Here is an 18,102-nt window from a genome sequence, read left to right on the forward strand (position 1 = left end):
CGGAGCTCGGCGCAGAGGGAAAAGCTGCTTCCCGTGGTGGGGATGGCTCCCCGACGGCTGCCCGGGCTCTGTCCCGCCGACCCGCTCCCCTCGGCACCGCATTCCCTCTCCCGGAGCTGCTCCAGCTCCCACCTGCGTGGAAGATTCGTGTGGAAAGCGGCTTGTGGGGCTGCAGCCCTCGGGCGGGCTGCACAGCCGCTGCCTCCTTCCCCGGGTGGAATTTTTTTATTTCTTTTGCTAGACCCGCCGCCACCTCTGTCCCTAAAAGCTCCTCCTCGCCCGGGCCAGCTCAGGGTAGCAAGTGACATTTCCAGCAGCCGTCACCTTGGGCCATCCGAGGGAGAGAAAAACTCCTGCTCAGCCCAAACCTTTCTCCCGCTCAGACAGCGTGGGTTTAAACAAAACCCCCATCCCCAAGCTGAAATGGGAAGGGTCCCGTTCCCTCACCAAGGGTTTGATGTTCGTGGGGGGATTTTTAAATTTAAAAAAAAAAAAAAAAAAAAACCAACAGGGTTTCATTGCCACTTTCACCCCCTGGATGTCCCTTTATCTCGCCGGCACAGGAACCGGGGCCGCGGGCCGAGGGGCAGGCAGAGCATAAAACAGGATACAGGCTGGAAGTACATCCTTATAATATTTATTACTGGCGGAGGATGAATCGCTTTTCAATATACGGGCCACTAACTGTTGAAGGGACGGGGGGAAAAAAAAAATCTCATTAAGAAGAAATATATATGTTCTGCTAAAGGATGTACTCATAGTCTGGCAGAGGTACAGCAGGGGCTGCCAGCGCTCCTCAGCCCTCCTCTCCGTGACCTCCCAGGCCACTGGTCCAGCCTGGATGTTTGTCCCCGTTCCAGCCGTTTTCCAGCTTAATCTCGATATATCGCGAGCCTAAGGGCGAGAAGGAGCGATTCCAATAAAAGGGCGAGAAATAGATTTTTAAAACCTTGTATTTCCAGGTGATAACTAACCGGGAAATCCAAATCCTCTGCCCGGACTGGAGAGGAAAACGAGCCCAGCAACAGCATCAACTCCTGAGCACTTCACCTGGAAACTTTGAAGGAGGGCTCTGCATTAAAATTTAACCGATCTATTCTCTAATTCTTCACTTTTGCGTTATTAATTTATGACAGATAAAAGCATAGCTGAGCCTCTCTCATTAACTTTTCAAACGCCACTTAATATTGTTCCATTAAAAGAGGTGACTTCAGTAGCCTCTGCATCGACTTTAAAAGCGAGAGGGATAAAGACGGAAAAGGTACATTAAACAGCTTGCTTAAAACTCGTCCTTCCCTCCCAACAATGCAAATGACACCATCACGACTGGTTCGTACTAGCTCCTTTCCAGGGGAAATATCTTAATATTGGGAACGGGAAAGGGGGTGGAGGAGAAAGGCAGAAGAGGGATATATATCTTTCAACCCCTCCATCCTCCCAGGCACTTCTGGAGGGTTGGGATGAAGGCATTTCACAGTACGCCCAAGACATTTCAATAAAAATTTATTGAAACTTCAGTGACTTTTAAAAGAAGGGGGGGGGGGATTACAGAAAAAAAAAAATAGCAAGAACTTCTCAACATTTATATAACACAAAATATACCTTCATTTTTTTTCCCTTTGAACCAGCTCTGAGCACCTGACTTTCAACCCAAGAAAATATGCACTCACTCAAACAAAGACAACAATAAGCACAGTAGTAAAACTCCATCGCAGGGTTGTTTTCTGACACACCGAGGAAACGGGCAAAAATAAGAGAAAGCAAAGAAAATCCTAGAATCTTCACTTATTTTTTTTCTCTCTCAAGCCACTGGAGAAGGCTGTTGTCGTGTATAAACGTAGATACTTTTGTGGTTGTTGACATTTTGAACACTGAAGAAATCGAGGATTAAAAGCTACCATGGCACACTTGCTTTGTCTTTTTTCTCTCTTTGAATTTTTTTAAGGTCTTTGATTAATTCGGTTTCTTTCTGCTTTGCATTTTGCATTCGGCTCCTTGACCACGGGACGAGGTTTTCCTGAGGGCTGAGCTCTGATTTAAAAACTGAGCCCTCACAAATGGGGGAATTTCTCCTCTGGGTCGGGATTTATGTTTAAAGGAATTACCAACTTGAAATGAAAAAGACTAAAAATAAAAACAGAAGGAAAAAAAAAAAAGAAGAAGACCGCTGCAGCCGTATTTACAGAGATATGTACAATGTCAATAAATTAAAGTTTAATTTCGAGTATTCATATTCCACGTATTTACAAGTGTTATCAAATAATTACATAAATACTTTGTTTTAATAATAGTGTCCGCTCTTTTCTTCTTCTCAGTATGTTAAACCTTGTTATTGCATATACAATTTAAGAGGGAAAGCTGTGATAAATCTACAGTCGAGCTACAGAGGTTTTTAGATAAAATAAATTCACTTTTTTTTCTTTCCAACTACACTTCTTATTTTTGTTGCTACAAGGATGTTTAAGATAGAGGGACAAAGTTCTTATTTTTGTTTTTATTATTATTATTATTAATAATTTTTTCCCTGGGATTTGAAACGAACATTAAAAATAAACAACAAAACCCCACTGAAATAAAAAATACCACCACCCCCCCTCAAAAAAAAAAAAAAAAAGCAGACTACTCTGGAACATGCAAAAAAAACAAAAACAAAAACAAAAACAGAAGCCACCAACTGGCTCTCAGACATCACAATAATATTTTAAACACACAGCTTCCCTTAATATCGACTGAGGAGGTTGTAGTTAACAACCCGCCCAGGAAACAACTGTTGAAGAACCAATACGTGAGTTACTTACACACTTTTCTTTCAGAGAGAAAAAAAAAATCACTTCTCTTACTTAATTTTTATTCATAAGTTTCTTTGATTTTTTTTGTTTTATTTTTTTCTTTTAGGTTTTTTTTTTTGTTTCTTTCTTTTTCCGGTGTGTTTTGGTTTTGGGTTTTTATTTTTACACTGATTAAAAAAAAATAAAAATAATAATAAAAGGAGGATGCCACAAAGCCCTCCGGTGCCTCGATCCGGCCAGTTCTGCTCCCTGTGAGGAGCCTCCGACCCAGCGCTCCCCCATCCCCGACCCTTTTTCCCTGCTCCACCAGATAGTTTTTGTTGTTTAAGCACGCACAAAACGCCGCGGGATTTTATATGTTAAAAAAAAAATAGAAAGGAAAAAACCCCCAACAAAACAACCAAAATAAAGGAGGGGGTAAACAACAACAACAAAACACTCGCGGGGGGGAGGATGTGGTTTCTTTCAAACAAAGTGCACTGCGAGACTGATTTGAAATGAGCTCCCGGAGGCCGGGGGGTTACGGGGAGCCGCTGCGGGATCTGTCCTGCTTGGGGTCGAGCCCGCTGACCAGGCGCTGGATGTTTTGCAGTTCGCTGGTGGCCGCCTCCTTGTCCGCGCCCAGCTTGGGGGACAGCGACACGGAGCCGGACGAGAGGGTGGAGGAGCGGCTGGTGAGGTCCGAGGCGGAGTCCAGGGGCACGGAGCCGGGGCTGGCGCTCAGCCCGCCCGCCTTGCCCTCGCCGGAGCCGGCGGCCAGGCCGGGCAGGGCGGTGGTGAGGAGGCTGCTGCCGTCCGACAGCGGCACGGGCAGCGGGTAGGGGCTGTAGCGGAGCCGCGGCCGCACGGCGCTCAGGAACGGGTGCCGGTGCACCGAGCTGGAGGCGGCGCTGGAGGCGGCGGCCGCCGCCGCCATGTAGGTGTAGGGGTAGGGGAAAAGGCTGCCGAAGGGAGACATGGCCAGGCCCTGCGGGAGGGGAGGAGAGAGAGGAAAGGGTTACCGGCCCGCACGCTCACGGCGGGGATGCTGCGCGGCATCCCCGCGCCGGGTCCTCCCCCGCGCACGCCGCTGCCGGCGGGGTGGAGAGAGCTGTCCTCACACTGCCCGGGCCAAACACACGTGCACGCAACGGGGCACACCCTGCCCGGGCTCTGCCCGCTCCCGCCGGACCCACCGGGGGCCGAAGGGCCGAGGGGCCTCTCCCCCACTCTCCCCCTCACCGGGCGATTCTCCTGCGCTGGGGAAAGCGCCCTTTATCCGCGGGTCCGGCCCCCCCGTCCCACTCCGCAGGGCAGCCCCGGGCACATCCCCCCCGACCCCCGACAGCGGCTCCGCTCCGCGGGCCAGGACGCGTCCCACAGCGCCGAGCTGTGCCCTGGCTCTGCCCCGGGGACAGCCGGGGCTGCGGGGCTCGGGAGGTCAGCGGGGACGGTGGGAGAGCTCAGGGGGATCACGCCGGGCCACCCTCCCCGCCCACAGCTTTCCCTCCTCCGACCTCGTGCCAAGCCCTGTGACCGGCCCCTGAGAGGGGCAGTGGGGGCACACCCAAGCGGGGGGTTTAAAGGAGGTGCCCGCTGGCCCGGAGGGAGCCCCCCTGGCCCGGAGGGGCGGCGCGGGGGGAACGCAGTACCTGTGAAGCCAGGACGTGCTGCTGCAGATGGAAAGGCAGAGCAGCCGCTGACGCTCCCGAGAGTCCCTGGGCCGCCGCCGTGGCCATGACCGTGTTGTCCAGTCCCGAGACCCCGGCGGATGCCCCGGAGACGGTGGCGAGGAGGGGCCCCATGCCCGCGGCCATGCCGGAGAAGGCCCCCCCCATGGCGAACTGCCCGGGGTGCAGCAGCAGCGGGTGCCCGTTCCCCAGCGGGTTGAAGAACTGCTGGCCGGCCAGGGCAGGGGGAAAGCCGAGGTTCTGCAAGTGTCCCTGGCTCAGGTGGGCCGTGCTGTCGGTTTGCACTGTCAGGGGGGTGAAGGGCTCTTTCCCCAGCAGTCGGTTCTCGTCTACTTTGGGGCCATCCCTGAGGGGGCTTTTCAGTTCCTCGCCGCTCAGGCTTCCCCCCCGGGTGCTGGAAGAGATGGTGGCCGGGCTGTGCCGGGAGTCCGGAGGGGCTTTCTCAGTCCTCTCTCTGCTCCGACTCCCTGCCGAGTCCCCAGGGAAGAAGTGGCTTTTGGAGGGGCTGCCGCCCTTGTCCCGGGGGTCGTCCCCCGCGGTGGCAGCGGAGCTGGCCGGCGCTGGGGTGGCGGCGGTGGTCGTGCTGATTTTGCCCGACTCGTTGCCTTCTAGCAAGGGATCGTCTTTGCTGTCTGCATCGCTGTCTCCCTCGCTGGGGCAGAGATCTGCAAGACAAAGGGGGCCCGGGGCTGGGATCCGACACTGCACATCCCGAAATCCCCACCGGGCTGGGAGAGGGGGCAGAGACGCTTCCTGGCCGGCCAGGGGTTTGTGTGAAAATACTTCCCTGTTGGTTTTTTTTTTTTTAAATTATTATTATTATATAAATAAATACAGCCCCCGGCTCCCACCGCCCGCCCCGTCCAAGCCAGCCCGAGTTTTACACAACGCAGCAAAATTGGCTGCGAAACAAAGCAGCGGCCCGGAGGAGAGACCCCCCAGCCGGGCGGGCCCGGGGCCAGCGGCTCCGCTCCCCGGGGCTCCCCGGGAGCCCCCAGGGACCTCCCCTCCCTCCCACCCCGGCTGCACAGGGGGTAGAGGAGGAACGGGACAGCAGCAACCTCGGGGCAGGGCTGAAGGGCCCTGGGGATGTGGATGTGTCGCCTACGAAGTTTTCCAAAGTTTTCATCCCTTTCAATGGGCAAACTCCACAAAGAGAGACACCCCGCAGCCGTCTTCATCAACCCCTGGGCCCCCCTTCTCCCCAAACACATGCACGGCTTCGCTGGATTCCTCTGCACTTCATCTCCTAATTTCAGCGCCCCAGGTGTGAAGCTCTGGTTTGCTTTTCGGGTCCCCTCCCAGCTCCCCTCCCCTCAGCTCGGCAGGCCTTTAAAAAAAAGAGAGTAAAGCAACTACAAAAAAGAGGTAGTTTCCTCCTCCCCCTGCTCCCCCCCCCCCCCGCCCCGGGATGGATTAATACGTACGAGAGAGCTGCAGACAGCTCCCAACCCCGCATGGAGAAACCCAGGGTGACTTTTCTATAACAAAGTTCGGGACTGTATCCAGGGGAAAGATCCTTCCTCCAGGAACAGATTCAGTGAGCAATATTAATGGAGTGACTCCAGTTTTGAACTTTTGCCCCGTGGTCTGTCTTTGCTCCCTTGACTCAGAGCTGGCTCCTTTCTGAACCAAGGAGGGGAGGGATGAATGTGCAGCAAGGGGAGAGGGAGGCCGGGGGGGGGAGAGGGAGAAGGAGAGGAAGAGTGAGGAAGGCAGAGAGAGGAGAGTGAGGGGGGAGAAGGGAGGAGAGGGAAAGACAGGAAGAAAGGAAACCAGAAGAAGAGTGAGGGAAAGAAAGAAAGAAAGAATAAGAAGGAGGAAAAACTAAAGAGAGAAGGAATAGAGAGAAGAGAGCAAAAAGACAAAAGATGAGAAAAGAAGGGAAGAGGTAGGAAAGAAGGCAAGAGATAATAAAGGAAGGAAGAGGGGCCGGTGCCAGAGGGCAGTGGTACAGGCCAGGATCTGCCACCACACAGAGCGGGCACCCAGGCTCTCCCAGAGGAGACCAGGGGCCACAGCTCTCACCTTTGAGGCTGGAGGTGCCCACGGCAGGCACGGCAGGACAGGAGGACTGGGCAAAGCACTTGAAGGCCGTCTGCTCGTTAGACGACTCGTCCGAGGTGGGATTCTCCTTCTTCTGCCTCTCGTCGTACACTCGCATGGACTGCAGGGTCAGCTGCTTCCTGCGGGCACAGACCCCGCTGGGCGAGTGGCCCCGGGATCCCCCCCCGCAGCCCCCGGACCCCCGGGACCCCTCCCCAGCCCCTCCCGGAGCTCCTATTCGGGCACGGGTAGCGCAGGGGAATTAAGAGCCACGGCTCCCTGGAGGAGGAGAGCGCGTTTCTGGCAGGCAGGGCTTGGCTGCTAATAAGAGGAGATTTCTTGGAAGCGTGAGCAGCTCCTCAGCGAGCGCTGATATTAAAGACAAGGGGCGGAGGGGAGAGGGAAGCATTCCCTGGAGATTAGCTTTTAAAAGGCAAGGATGTTCCAGAGATATGAGCCATCTTAATGGTTGCTAAGATTGCTAGGAAGTGGTTATTTTGTTAGGCACTTCATGTAATCTTTTCACCAACAATTAACCCGGAGTAAAAAAATCTATTTATATTTAGAGAAATTAGAAATCATTTCCGTCCTGTGGCTCCAGCGCTGGCTTTATTTTCACACTGATGGACAAGAGGAGCTGGTGTGTGCATGTTTGTGTGTGTGCTGGGCAGGGAGAGAGGCCTCTTGGTTTACACCACGTTCCCCCCACCTTTTTATTTCATTGTTTGTATGAAAAAAGACGAACAGATCGATTTATTCATTATCTAACCCCCTGTGCAAATGGCTAAAATATCCTGTTTCCCATAACACAACAAAACAGACATATTCCCCCTCAAAGGGAAAAAATTGTCCCTTTTTTATCCCTATATTTTCTTCTTATATTAAAAATAAAAGTCTTGAGTCCCATTATAACGAGTTCTGTCTGCCTACCTGGGGCACAAACTGCGTCCTGCTGCGGAAAATATAAAGAGTCTTCTATCATTAATTACTTCCATATTCATGAGATAGCTCTGTCCAAACAGTTTATTTATATATTTCTCCTCCACATTTTACTCTTTTCCATGCAGTCCCCAGAAAAATGCCAGAGGAGATTCAAGCAGTGCTCAGCACTCACTTGTCCCTCTTCTCCAGTCCCAGATCCAAACTACACTGTAATATTCCCCTCCCCAATTTTTAAGGGAATGTTTTTCAGCGTTAATATTTGCTCAATGTACTGCGCTCCCTTTGGCCAGTCATCCCCTGCGACGTGAAAACTAAACGTGGAAAGCAGGAAAGAATCCCCGTGCAATCCCTTTGACGTTATTAACGCCAAGATCCTTATGGATTTTGGCGGGGGGAAGTGTGGTTTGGAGGCGAGGCAAGGTGATTTTGACCTCTGCTCGTGTTCTGAGCTTAACACATGAAAACCAAACGAAGCAGCTGTACAGAATCGAGCCAGACTCACCTCTTTTCCCTCCTTCCATTCCCGGTGTCCCGAAAACCTTTGGCAAAGGGATTGTTGTCAATTTTTAATTGTGTGATCTATAGGATAGAGAGAGAGGAAAAAAAAATTATCCAGGGGGTTGGGGCAGAATAAGGAGATTTTTGTATTAAAAATTACAAAACCTCACTCTTCCCAGTTCCCCCAGCGCTGGCAGGATCTTGGCAGGAGTAGGACAGGGCAGGGGGCAGAGGTCCCTGTTTTTTGGGTGAATCCCTGTGTTTTCCTGAGCTGTTTGGAGGCAGCTCGCCCCCAATCCCCCGCCGGGCTGGCCGGTGACCTGGACCGTGGTGGCAATGAAAGAGCCCCGTGTTGCTGCCACCACATTGGAATTAATTGAGCCGTGCAACGAGATCCATGCAAGTTATGCCTGCGCTTAAAACTCTTTAAATACCATAATTAAACCGCAAAGGAATCATACCCACCCCCTTGCTATAATAAAATACTTCATATAATCGCATTATGCTCCATGTGTGTTGGGGCGCCGGGGGTGCCAGGAGCCAGTTCGTATTTTTTAGGGGGGGCGTGCGTGGAAGTTTTTCGGTTTGGGTCTCCTCGGGGTTCAGGTTATGGCAGGGAATGACCGTGGGGAGGGCTGGGGGGTGCGGGGCATCCCTCGGGTGCCCGTGCATACGATGCACGGAGCCGAATTCACAGCCTGGCCGGGGCTCACCCCGCTGGAACAGGATGCGAGGGGAATGTCGCCTCCCCGCCGCTCCATTCCCGGTCTCTCGGAGCGGGCTGGAGGCACAGCAACCCCCCAGTTTAGGAGCAGAGGATGACCCCGAAAAGGAAACCCCGCCTGAGTGCGGGCAGGACCGGCCCTGGCTCCCGAGTCACCCCCCGCCCCCGCCGCACACACGGCATCAGGAGAGAGCAGGAAAACCCCACTGCTAAAACCAGCGGGACTTTTAATCCAGGTGCTGCTCCCGGCCGTGCCTTCTGCTCCCCCCGCGCCGAGCCGAGCGCTCCCCGCCGCTTCCCGGCCGATTTCATGGCAATCACACAAATATGCTCATTTCTGCCCTTCAACCGAGCCGCCCCCAGCTGATAGACCGGGGCGGCCAGCCCTGCTGATAAGTCCCAAAGCAAAGTCTACTCTCTGTACACGCATTTTCTTTCAGTTTCCTTGCGAGTGCCCGGCTGCAGAGAGAGAGGAAAATAGCCCGAGCCCCGAGGGGGAAGCGGCTTTTTGGAAACCGAAGGGAGAAGGGTACAGACCTCCCCCTTTTCACCCCTGAATTTTTTACGGTGAAAGATGTGAGGGGCAGTGAAGGGCACAGGGGAGCTGCAGCGAGCGGGCGCTGCGCATCCAGAGCGCTCAACGCAAGCAAAGTTGGAATTCACAGACAACAAAAAAAAAAAATCAAAGCCCCTTTTTTGGCTCCTCCGCTTCCTTCCACTTGACTTAATTATCGTAAATTCGCCGTTTGCCACTCTCCCAAATGTACCACCTTCATCGCAAGCGACAATAAACCAGCAGCAATGGAAAGGCAGCGTTTGCAGCGCTGCAAAACTTTCTCACACGGGCTTTTTCGGCCCTTCCAGCTAAATTCAAGCGAGATACCCCTCTCTGACCAGAGCATATTTCTGCACCACAAAAAATAATAAAACACTGCAGGATGCAAAAAAAAATATCATAATATAATAATAATAGGAACCAGACGTGCTCTCCAGCCTTATTGCCAATTGCTGTTAAAGGAGCTAAAACAGCACAAAGGCCAGGAAGAATTACAAAATCTCAGCCCCGCTGGTCTCCCCACTCTGTCTTTCGACACACGGAGCCGAGTCTTTTCTATTAATTTTTTTCCCCCTGATGCATCTTAGATTAACTCCACACTACGAGCAGCAAACCCCACCCCATCCCTTTTCTCGTACTGGGGAGATATACTGAGGGAGGAAAAAAAAGGTAGAAAACCCCTAAACATTCTCCCTCTCACCCCCAGTCCTCCCTCCTTTTAATTGCCTTCCCCGAGGTCGGTATTAGGGGAGTGCTCGACCCCCTCCCCCAGCACTTTCCCGAAGTTGGATCAAGGAGGTTTTGGGGGAAAAGATGAGGGAGGGGGAGAGAGAGAGAAGAGCGGGATGGGCTTCGTGAGTTTTAAGGGAACAATGCAGAGTAAAAGTTCTCTCAAAAGCCAAAACACGTAAAACAAATCCGCTCTTAATCTCCTTACCTTATCATTCTGGTATGCGGTCACTGCGATGAATTCAGTCTCCGGGAAAACGTAGGTCCTGAACGTGCTGTAAGGAAGCTTGAGGATATCGTTGGCTCGGACGATGTGGAACCGGGGCTGGTACTTGTGCATGGAGTTTAAAATGGTCTGGGAGGGGGGGAGCAGCGGCCGGCAGCAGAGAGGGCAGGAGGGGGGGAAAGAAGACGGTCAGCAGGAGCAGCATTTCCCCCAGCCATAGGCACTTTCTCCTTCTAATTTGCCTTCCCTCTCCTTCCTCCCCTCACGCCTCCTCCCCGCCAAGCACACTCCAAACACACGCACACGCCTCGCAGCATCCGACTAAAAGTCCTGACAGCTCCAACTCGCCGGGGTTAGGCTGTCGCTGGACCTCTCGAAGGAGAGGAGAGAGAGGAGGGAATCCCCTCAGAACTCTGCTCGGAGATGGGGAGAAGCTGTCCGGGCTCCGGCAGCAATGTCTTTTGATTTCAAAGCGTAAAAAAAAAATAAAATCAAGCAAAGCAGCAGCAGCTACAGTTGCAGCACCACCACGAGAGCCTCGGCTCGGTCTAATTGCGTGCCCCAATTCACTTAAGGCCTTCTGCAAACGGCAAAAATGTATCGTCTAATCAAATCACAGCAGCAAATGCAATCTTCGGCACATTAGAGATCCCCCGGCCGCGGTCACCACCAGCAAGCCCCGGCTCCGAGGCTGAGGCTTTCCCAGGAATAGAAAGAAATGGCCAGGATCGACAGAGCACTTATCAGCAGGTTTGTTTGATTTCACTCTCAGGGTAAGTTTTTATCTCTGCACACCCGGTATATGTAAAGGAGTGGATAGACATGAATGGGCAACTTGACCTCTGCTTTTGGTCCCTGTTTATTTTCACTCCGGCTTGCTTTACATTATCCAGATTAATATAGATTTAAACGTTTGCGTACTTAGGCCTTTAAGCCCTTTATACACATATGCATATCGTTTTCCTGCGCTTAGAAAGTGTGATCGACTTTATTAAAAATATATATAGATATATAAAGTCACCGCAGCTCTGAGAAATATCGAGTTGCGCTGTGCTGGAAATGTATCCCTAAAGTTAACGCTGCATGGCACGGGGAGGTTACAGAGTAAACTCCGGGCTTTAATCCTGACCCCAGCAGGAAGAAAAATCAAGGACTATTATAAACCGGACAGATGCCCGTCCCCGGGTGCGTGGGGAGGTTTTTCTGCCCCGTTTTCCCTGATTTCGGCCGCTCTCCGGGGCTGCCAGCGGGGCCAGCCCGGCCCAGCAGCCGCCGTGCCCCGGGCACACCCCCCGCCGGGACCCCCGCTCCGGCCGGGTGGCGAGCGAGGGGGAAAGGGGGGCAAAGGAAGGTGTAAAAGGAACTCACAAATCCGTGCTTGTCAGAGATGTTGTTAGTGAGCTTCAGCTTGTGAAAGGTGACGACTTTGGACATCCATTGTTCGCCGGTGGCCGGGCTGTCCGGGTGGATATACATTCTCTTTGGCATTTCAGGGTCAGCCTTGCCGGCTACCATCCACCGGGAATTATGGAATTTGTACCTACAATCATCAGCCGCCACAATATCCATCAATAAAATGTACTTGGCCTTTTTATCCAGTCCAGTGCATCTCACTTTAAATGGAGGGAACATTCTCCTATGGGCAGGGGGGGGGGAGGGAAGAGGGGAGGGGGGGGGGGAAGAAAAAAGACAAGACAAAAATAAAGTAAAATTAATTACAGCGTTAAAATAAGCTTCTGAATTTTGGTAGCGCGTCTACCAAGAAACTACTTCAGCTCTCAAAAGCAGCAGAGTAAGCCTGTGTCCAGCAAAAAGGTTCTCCCCCCCCCCCCCCCCCCCAGCGAAAAGATTTCTCATATGCTTAAAAGTTGGAGGAGAACATGGTCCCTGGGTGGGAAAGGTACGCGATCCCTAGATCCCTAGAAATCTGCAGGAGACTACCTCTCTCTGCCATTCCTAAACAGCAAAGGCCCATTTGGGGCTCTCTGATCTCTCATTAGTTTCCTTTTTGCCTGCTAAACAAAGAACAGGGAGCTGATCGCACCCCGATAAAACAAACCGTCTGAACTATTCCAACCCGACCTCCCGCTAAAGTGCGGAGTTTTTACACTTTACAGACGAGAATTAAAAACCCCCAGCGAGGGCAGCGAGGCTGCCGGGGCTCTCCCGGTGCTTTGGCCACCCGGGGATCCCCCGGTGTGCCGAGGCTTCTCTGCAAACCTCGCTCCGCTCCCTGCTCCGGCTCCAAACGGCAACAGGATACCACAAATTTGCTGTTTATTATATCGAGTGGTTGGCATTCAGCAAATCTCAACTTAAAAGGAAACACATGACTTTGCAACATGTAAGAGCTCTTAATACTGGCCGAGGCTTTCACGCAAAAAACTTTTGACCACAATTAACAGAAAAAAAACTTCGGGAAAGCAGTAAAATAGGCGAGAATTTTTTTCCCCTCCTTGCTGCTTTTAGGGTTTGTATTTATTTTTTCCCCCCTGAGCCTGTAGCCTGCAACTGGTGCTTTGCAAACAGGCGAAGCCCCAGCAAGGCAGTTGAAGGCCATCTAAGAAGACTTTTCAGGAGTGGCTTCCTCGAGTAATTCTCCTGGCAAATCACATGTGGAGAGTTTGGGAGGTTTCTCAGAGAGCCCCTTAGAAAAACACCCGGGCGCAAAGGGGGTTTTCACCCTACGTATCATCACAGCAATAGGTAGAGTTGTAAAAGAGTCCAGATGTCAATGAGTAGCGAATATAGAGAGAGATTTCAGACGGGTAAACCTATAAAAAGCAGAAATGCCTAGCGTGGACGCGCCGTGTGTGTTCATTCATTCCCACGTGAAGGTTACATAAATACAGGGACAGGCAGCACGGAGCTGCAAACCCTTCCCTGCCACTCCAGCAGCGGCTGCAGGACGGCTGGGGAGTTTTGTCAGCTTTTCTGTAAATTTCCAGACACAATCAGTCAGCACAAACCCAGCCGAGACCCCAGCACAGAGAGAGGCACAGCCTGACATACCGAGCCTATCTGTCCTCCTACCCCACCAGCAGCCAGACGCCGCTCAAAAGGATTTTTTCCCTTCATTTCCCTTTCTTAAGGAAGAAAAACTGCGTGTAGCGAGGCTGAAAAGCAGGTCAGCCCCTTTGCCAACCCCAAATTATTTTCTTGCTGCTCCCAGTTTTCTCCAGCAAGCATTAAGCTACTGAACCATGAAGGGACCCTCTCAGCCCCTACACACGCACATGCTGAGCAGGGCCGGGTCGTGCTCGGGCTTTTCCCGGCAGCCTGGTGCCCCAGACGGGCTCGGATCTTCGGCCGCCTAAAGCTTTCCATAATTCCAGGTGAAAGGGGAGGTTTACGGAGGAAAGCGACGGGGAGAGAGCCTTGCCCTGGTGGAGTGGAGAGACTGAGGGGTGGGGGACAGGGCGGGAAAAAAAGGCACAAACCCCCAGACCTACCTTCCTGATTTGGTAATCACCATCTCCGTGCCTCTTTTATGGAATTGCTCCCAAAGCTCTTTCGCTTCTAGATGCACTTTCGGATCGTCTTCTACCTCTTCTTCCGGCTCCAGAGTTTTCAAAGGCCTCAGATGGGCTGCTGCCTGGTGACCCAGGGAGGAAAAGGGAATACCAGTCTCTGCAGCCCCCACTAACTGATCCATGATGGGTTTAGCCAGAGCCCCGGGAAGGGACAGGGCGGCCGCCCCGTTGGGAGGCAAAGCCAGAGCCGGGAAGAAAGGAGGCTGATGTCCCAACACAGCGCTCATGGCAAAGTCCGGTGCCCGGTGCGGTAAAAAAGGATGATAAGCCATGCTTGTCCCAGGAATTACTGGATCTCTCATCGGTAAATTCATCCACTCCACTCCTCGGTCTTCCTACTGCTGGAGTAGTCCCGGAGTGGTTTCTAACAGCACATCACGAAGAAGAAAAATTAAGATAATAACAATAACAGCAATAAAGCAAAAAAAAAAAAAAAAAAAAAAAAAAAAGCAAAAAAAAAAAAAAGGCTGGGGGAAACAAGCTCTAAACAGCACAGTACATGAGGGAGAGGCAGAACTTCTACAGCCTACAACTTCCCGAGCCGGGGCACATCCCCAGCCCTCGGGACAGCGGATTACGAGGATTGTTCATTATTAGTCTTGCTTTTTCTCGTGTTCGATCTCTGAGGTTTTGTTTGGCTTTTTAGCTGTTTGCGGTTTTTTTTCTCCTGAGTGGAAGTCCTTGCGCTGGAAAAGAAACGCCGAAGAAGAGAAGAAAAAAAATCCACCGGGTTCGCTGTCTGCTCCTGTTGCCGCAGAAGGGCTGGACAAGCCGAAATCCTTTTTTTTTTTTTTTTTTTTTTTTTTTTTTAATTCGTCTTCTTTTTTTCTCTTAGTCCCAATCCCCCTTCTCTTCTTCCGTGGCGAAGGGTGACGGCTCGAAGCTGGGTTTTCTTTTTGGATGGCTGGCTCTCTTCCCCCTCCCCCCCACCCCTCCACCTTTCCTCCGTACGGTCAGGCTGCAGAGCAGAGGCTGGGAAAGGAGGGAAAGCAGAAAGAAGCAAACAAACCCACCCCCCCTCGCCGGCCGAGGAAGGCTCCCGAGCAACCTTCAGCAGCAAAAACTTGTAGGGAAATCTCGTTTCCGCCTCGCCTTCCTCACTCCCCAAGCAGGAGCTGATCAGGGTGCCCTGATTTCCATCAGGATCTCTTCTTTCTTTCACCCTCCTCCTTTTTTTTTTTTTAAAATTTATTTTTCCCCCTCTCTTTCTCTTTCGCTGTGCTTTTTTTTAAAAAAAAAAAATCTGGCAGAATTATACTGTTGTCTCCATAAAAGAGAGAGAAAGTGAGAGGGAAAGAGAAAGGAAGAGAAAAAAGGGGGGAGGGAGAAAGAGAGGAAAGGAGAAAGAGAGAAAAGAGAGAGGGAGAAGGAGCCTCTCGGCTCTGAGAATTCCCTGTGAGTCTGTGCTCTGCGTGCACCCGATCGTAGGGATGTGTTGTGGGTTACAGGGGAGCTGGAGCCGCCTTGATTGGCTCTTTGACGCTTTCGGACCAATTGTGAGGCTCCATAGGCGGGGTTCTGACAGCTCGGGTGGAGGGGGACAGCGCCGAGTTATAAAAAGAAGGTGTCGGAAACTGTAACGCTGCAGCAAAGCATCACTAGTACTTGGGGCCGTGTGAATATGTCAACATGATCAGAGGGGAGGGAGCAGGGAGGGAGGAGGGAAGGGGCCGGCAGCGCCCGCCTCTCGGGGGGTGCTGGGGGCCGCCTCGCCCCCCGGCCCCGGCCTCCCGCCGCCCCGGCAGCCTGGGCACTGCCCGCCCGCTCTCCCTCGGTAGGAGCTTCCCGAGCGTGCCGGTGGGGGGGTCCCAAGCTGCCTTCCCCCCTTCCCCAAACGCCGCCGGTACCGTAGCGGGGGGACCCCCTGTGTCCCCCCCCCCCCGGCCCGGAGCCACCTCGGGAGGCCGCGCCGCGCTCCCATCCCATCCCATCCCCTGCCGCCCGTCCCCGCAGCCGCCGGGTTGGTGTCACCCCCCTGCCGCTGCCCCCGCGCCGGTTTTCCCCTCCCCGGCGAAAGTTGCTTGCTTTAAACGACACCTCCAGGCCGGGAGCCGGGCGCTTTCGTTCCCCTCGCCGATCTGGGGGTGAGCTCCGGGGCTCGGCGGTGGCTCTGCGGCTCTTCCCCCCCGCTCGGAGCTCGGCTCCGGCGGCTCCAGCGGCCGCGGCCGCCGTTATTATTGTTGTGGTGGGCGGCTGGAGGCTGCGGCGGGCGGGCGGCGGCCGCCGCTGGCTCAGCTCCGGCCCCGGGGCCGCTGATCGAGGAGGGAAGCGCGCAGGGAAGCGGGAGGCCGCTGGAAAATGGGATTTTAATGTCTTTATTATTCCTTTTTTCTCTTTCTTTCTTTCTTTGGCGTTGCGGATTAAGGCCACTCGGCTGGCACCGGCGCCGACAGGGTTACGCTCCCACACCCCTCCTCTTCCACGAGGTGCGCGGGGAGGAGACGGGAAGTGCGGCTTTCCCTGCGCCCGAGCCGGGGCAGCGCCGGGCGGGGGGGGCCCAGCTCCGCGTTAAGCCGGGCTCGCATGGAGCCGGCCACCCCCCGGGGAAGGCGTCACGCGTGGGGCTGATCCGACCCCAGGAAGAGGGAAGAGCCGGGCAGGATCCTCCTGGGAAGTTTCTGGGGAGATATATTCCTTTGGGTGGGGGGAGAGTGGGTGAGGGTGGGTATGGGTGTGTGACACTGCGGGGCAGCAGGAGGGGGCTGGTGACTGCGTGCCGTGGGCGTGCAGGGCACGGAGCGCCCACGCGTGTCAGGCCGGGTATCCCAGCGCTGGGAGGCGCCGAATCACTGCCCTGGGGAGCGAGGGGGGGGGGGGGTCTCCTGACGCCCCCCACCCTGCTTTAAAGAGGGGAGGATAATCCTCCGGGAGCGGAGCGGGGGAGCGCGGGGGCTCGGCGCTGGCTGCGCGCAGATGGGAGCGGAACCTCTAAAGTGATTAGCTCTTCTAACATTGCATTTTTGACGCACATGGTTAAGAGCGCTTGGCGCCAGCTTGGTGAAGTCCCTGTAGTAACCAGCGTCTAGGATCGCTTTGCATTCACCAAAATATCTCCCCTTTGGTCGGGGGTGGGGGTGAAAAGAGGAGGAGGGAGGAAAGGAAGCGGGAATAATGCGTTCAAAGAGGATGAGGGGGGGGAAGCCTGATGTGTTTCACGAAGCCAGGAGCCTGGTAACCCGCTCAGCGCTCGGCTGCGCTGTGCGGCTGCTTATCGACCGAGAGAGTGAGTCTTTCCAACCTCTGCTCGGAACCGGTTCTCGGGCTCCTGCCGCGGTGGGAAGCCCCAAAGCCTTCCCTTTATCACCCTCCACAGCAAACGCCCGGCGGCTTCGAGAAGTTTGCTGCAATTTACCCCAACCGGGCCGCCGCTCTTCTCAGGGCGACCAGGAGGTGCCCGCGGGACAAGCGCTGCCACCCCCGGCCCCGCCGCGCCCCGGCCCCCGCGCCCGCCCCTCTGGAGCGCGCCCTCGGCGCCGCCGCACACACCGGAGTCGCTGCCGCTCTCCGCGCCCGCCCCGCACCTTGCGCCGCGCTCCGCACCCACCCGCGCAGGAAAATAAAATGTTTGCCGCTTATGATTTCCAATCCCAGCGTCTGGCTAATGGCGTGCAAACTTCCGCCAGTTCCGAGTGACCTCCCCGACGAAGCCCCCCGGAGACTCGTATTATGAAGGGAGGCTGCACTAATCTAAGATCAAAAGCGGGAAGGTGCGAACAGTCTTTGTCTCCCTTCGGCCGCCTCATTCCCCCTTCTGTGTGTGATAAATCTACCCTGGCGCCGACTGCGCGCTGGATGATTAATTTGCAAGCAAACAAAAGGGACCTGATGGCCAGCCATCTTAGTTAAATATTGGCCAGTGCTTCCAGCTACTTGTTAGCCTCCTCTTTGCCAGAAATAAATAAGCGAGGCACAGGAGTAAATAAATAAGGAGACCCGCAGAAATGAATGACAAAGCGAAGGGATGGTAAGGGCGTAAGGAAGAAAAAAAGAAAAAAAAAAAAAAGAAAAAAAAGAAAAAGAGATCGGGGTGGCTGACGGTGAAGTGCCGGGAGCGGGTGGAGGTGGGAATGGGGCTGGTGGCGGGGGGAGCCAGGGTGATAGCACGCTGAGATAGCCGGCTGCCCCCGCGCCTCCCGGCCTGTCTGCAGCCTGGGCTTGCACCAGGGCTGACACTATCTTGGCTCTTCAAAGAGGCATGAAAGGTCTCCGCTGTCTCCCCGGAGAGCGGCCAGGCCGGGGCTCTCTAATCTCGGAGCACAAGAGCTAAAGGCCAGGGCGGGGGGAGCGGCTCCCACCCTCCCCAGCTCTTCTTCACCATCGCCAGCACCTCGATGGGTTTTCCCCTGTTCAATCCAGACCCCGGGTCTGTGGTGGCTGAGCGGCTGGGAC

The 18,102-nt window shown here is 54.0% G+C and overlaps 1 protein-coding gene across 1 annotated transcript; it reads right to left on the reverse strand.

Moving 5' to 3' along the window:
- Positions 1-1,486: 1,486 nt before the first annotated feature.
- Positions 1,487-15,547, reverse strand: TBX3 (T-box transcription factor 3). Its single transcript, XM_066199860.1, has 8 exons — positions 14,727-15,547; positions 13,633-14,077; positions 11,549-11,816; positions 10,163-10,309; positions 7,950-8,026; positions 6,488-6,645; positions 4,421-5,124; positions 1,487-3,756 (listed from the first exon to the last, which is right to left on the reverse strand). Exons 2-8 carry the CDS (start codon positions 14,025-14,027, stop codon positions 3,310-3,312), a joined length of 2,196 nt encoding a protein of 731 aa, XP_066055957.1. The 5' UTR covers positions 14,028-14,077; positions 14,727-15,547; the 3' UTR covers positions 1,487-3,309.
- Between the last annotated feature and the right edge of the window lie 2,555 nt (positions 15,548-18,102).

This window comes from Chamaea fasciata, unplaced genomic scaffold, assembly GCF_029207755.1.
Source record: "Chamaea fasciata isolate MVZ Bird 193981 ecotype frontalis unplaced genomic scaffold, bChaFas1.0.hap1 SCAF_18, whole genome shotgun sequence".
Taxonomy (NCBI): domain Eukaryota; kingdom Metazoa; phylum Chordata; class Aves; order Passeriformes; family Sylviidae; genus Chamaea; species Chamaea fasciata.

Excerpts from the sequence above, each read along its gene's own strand:
- TBX3 (XM_066199860.1), bottom strand. The coding sequence starts at position 14,027 with ATGAATTTACCGATGAGAGATCCAGTAATTCCTGGGACAAGCATGGCT. Across the intron at positions 6,646-7,949 it reads AATGGAAGGAGGGAAAAGAG|GAAGCAGCTGACCCTGCAGT; the intron begins GTGAGTCTGGCT and ends CTGTGCCCGCAG. Across the intron at positions 3,757-4,420 it reads AGCACGTCCTGGCTTCACAG|GGCCTGGCCATGTCTCCCTT; the intron begins GTACTGCGTTCC and ends CCCCTCCCGCAG.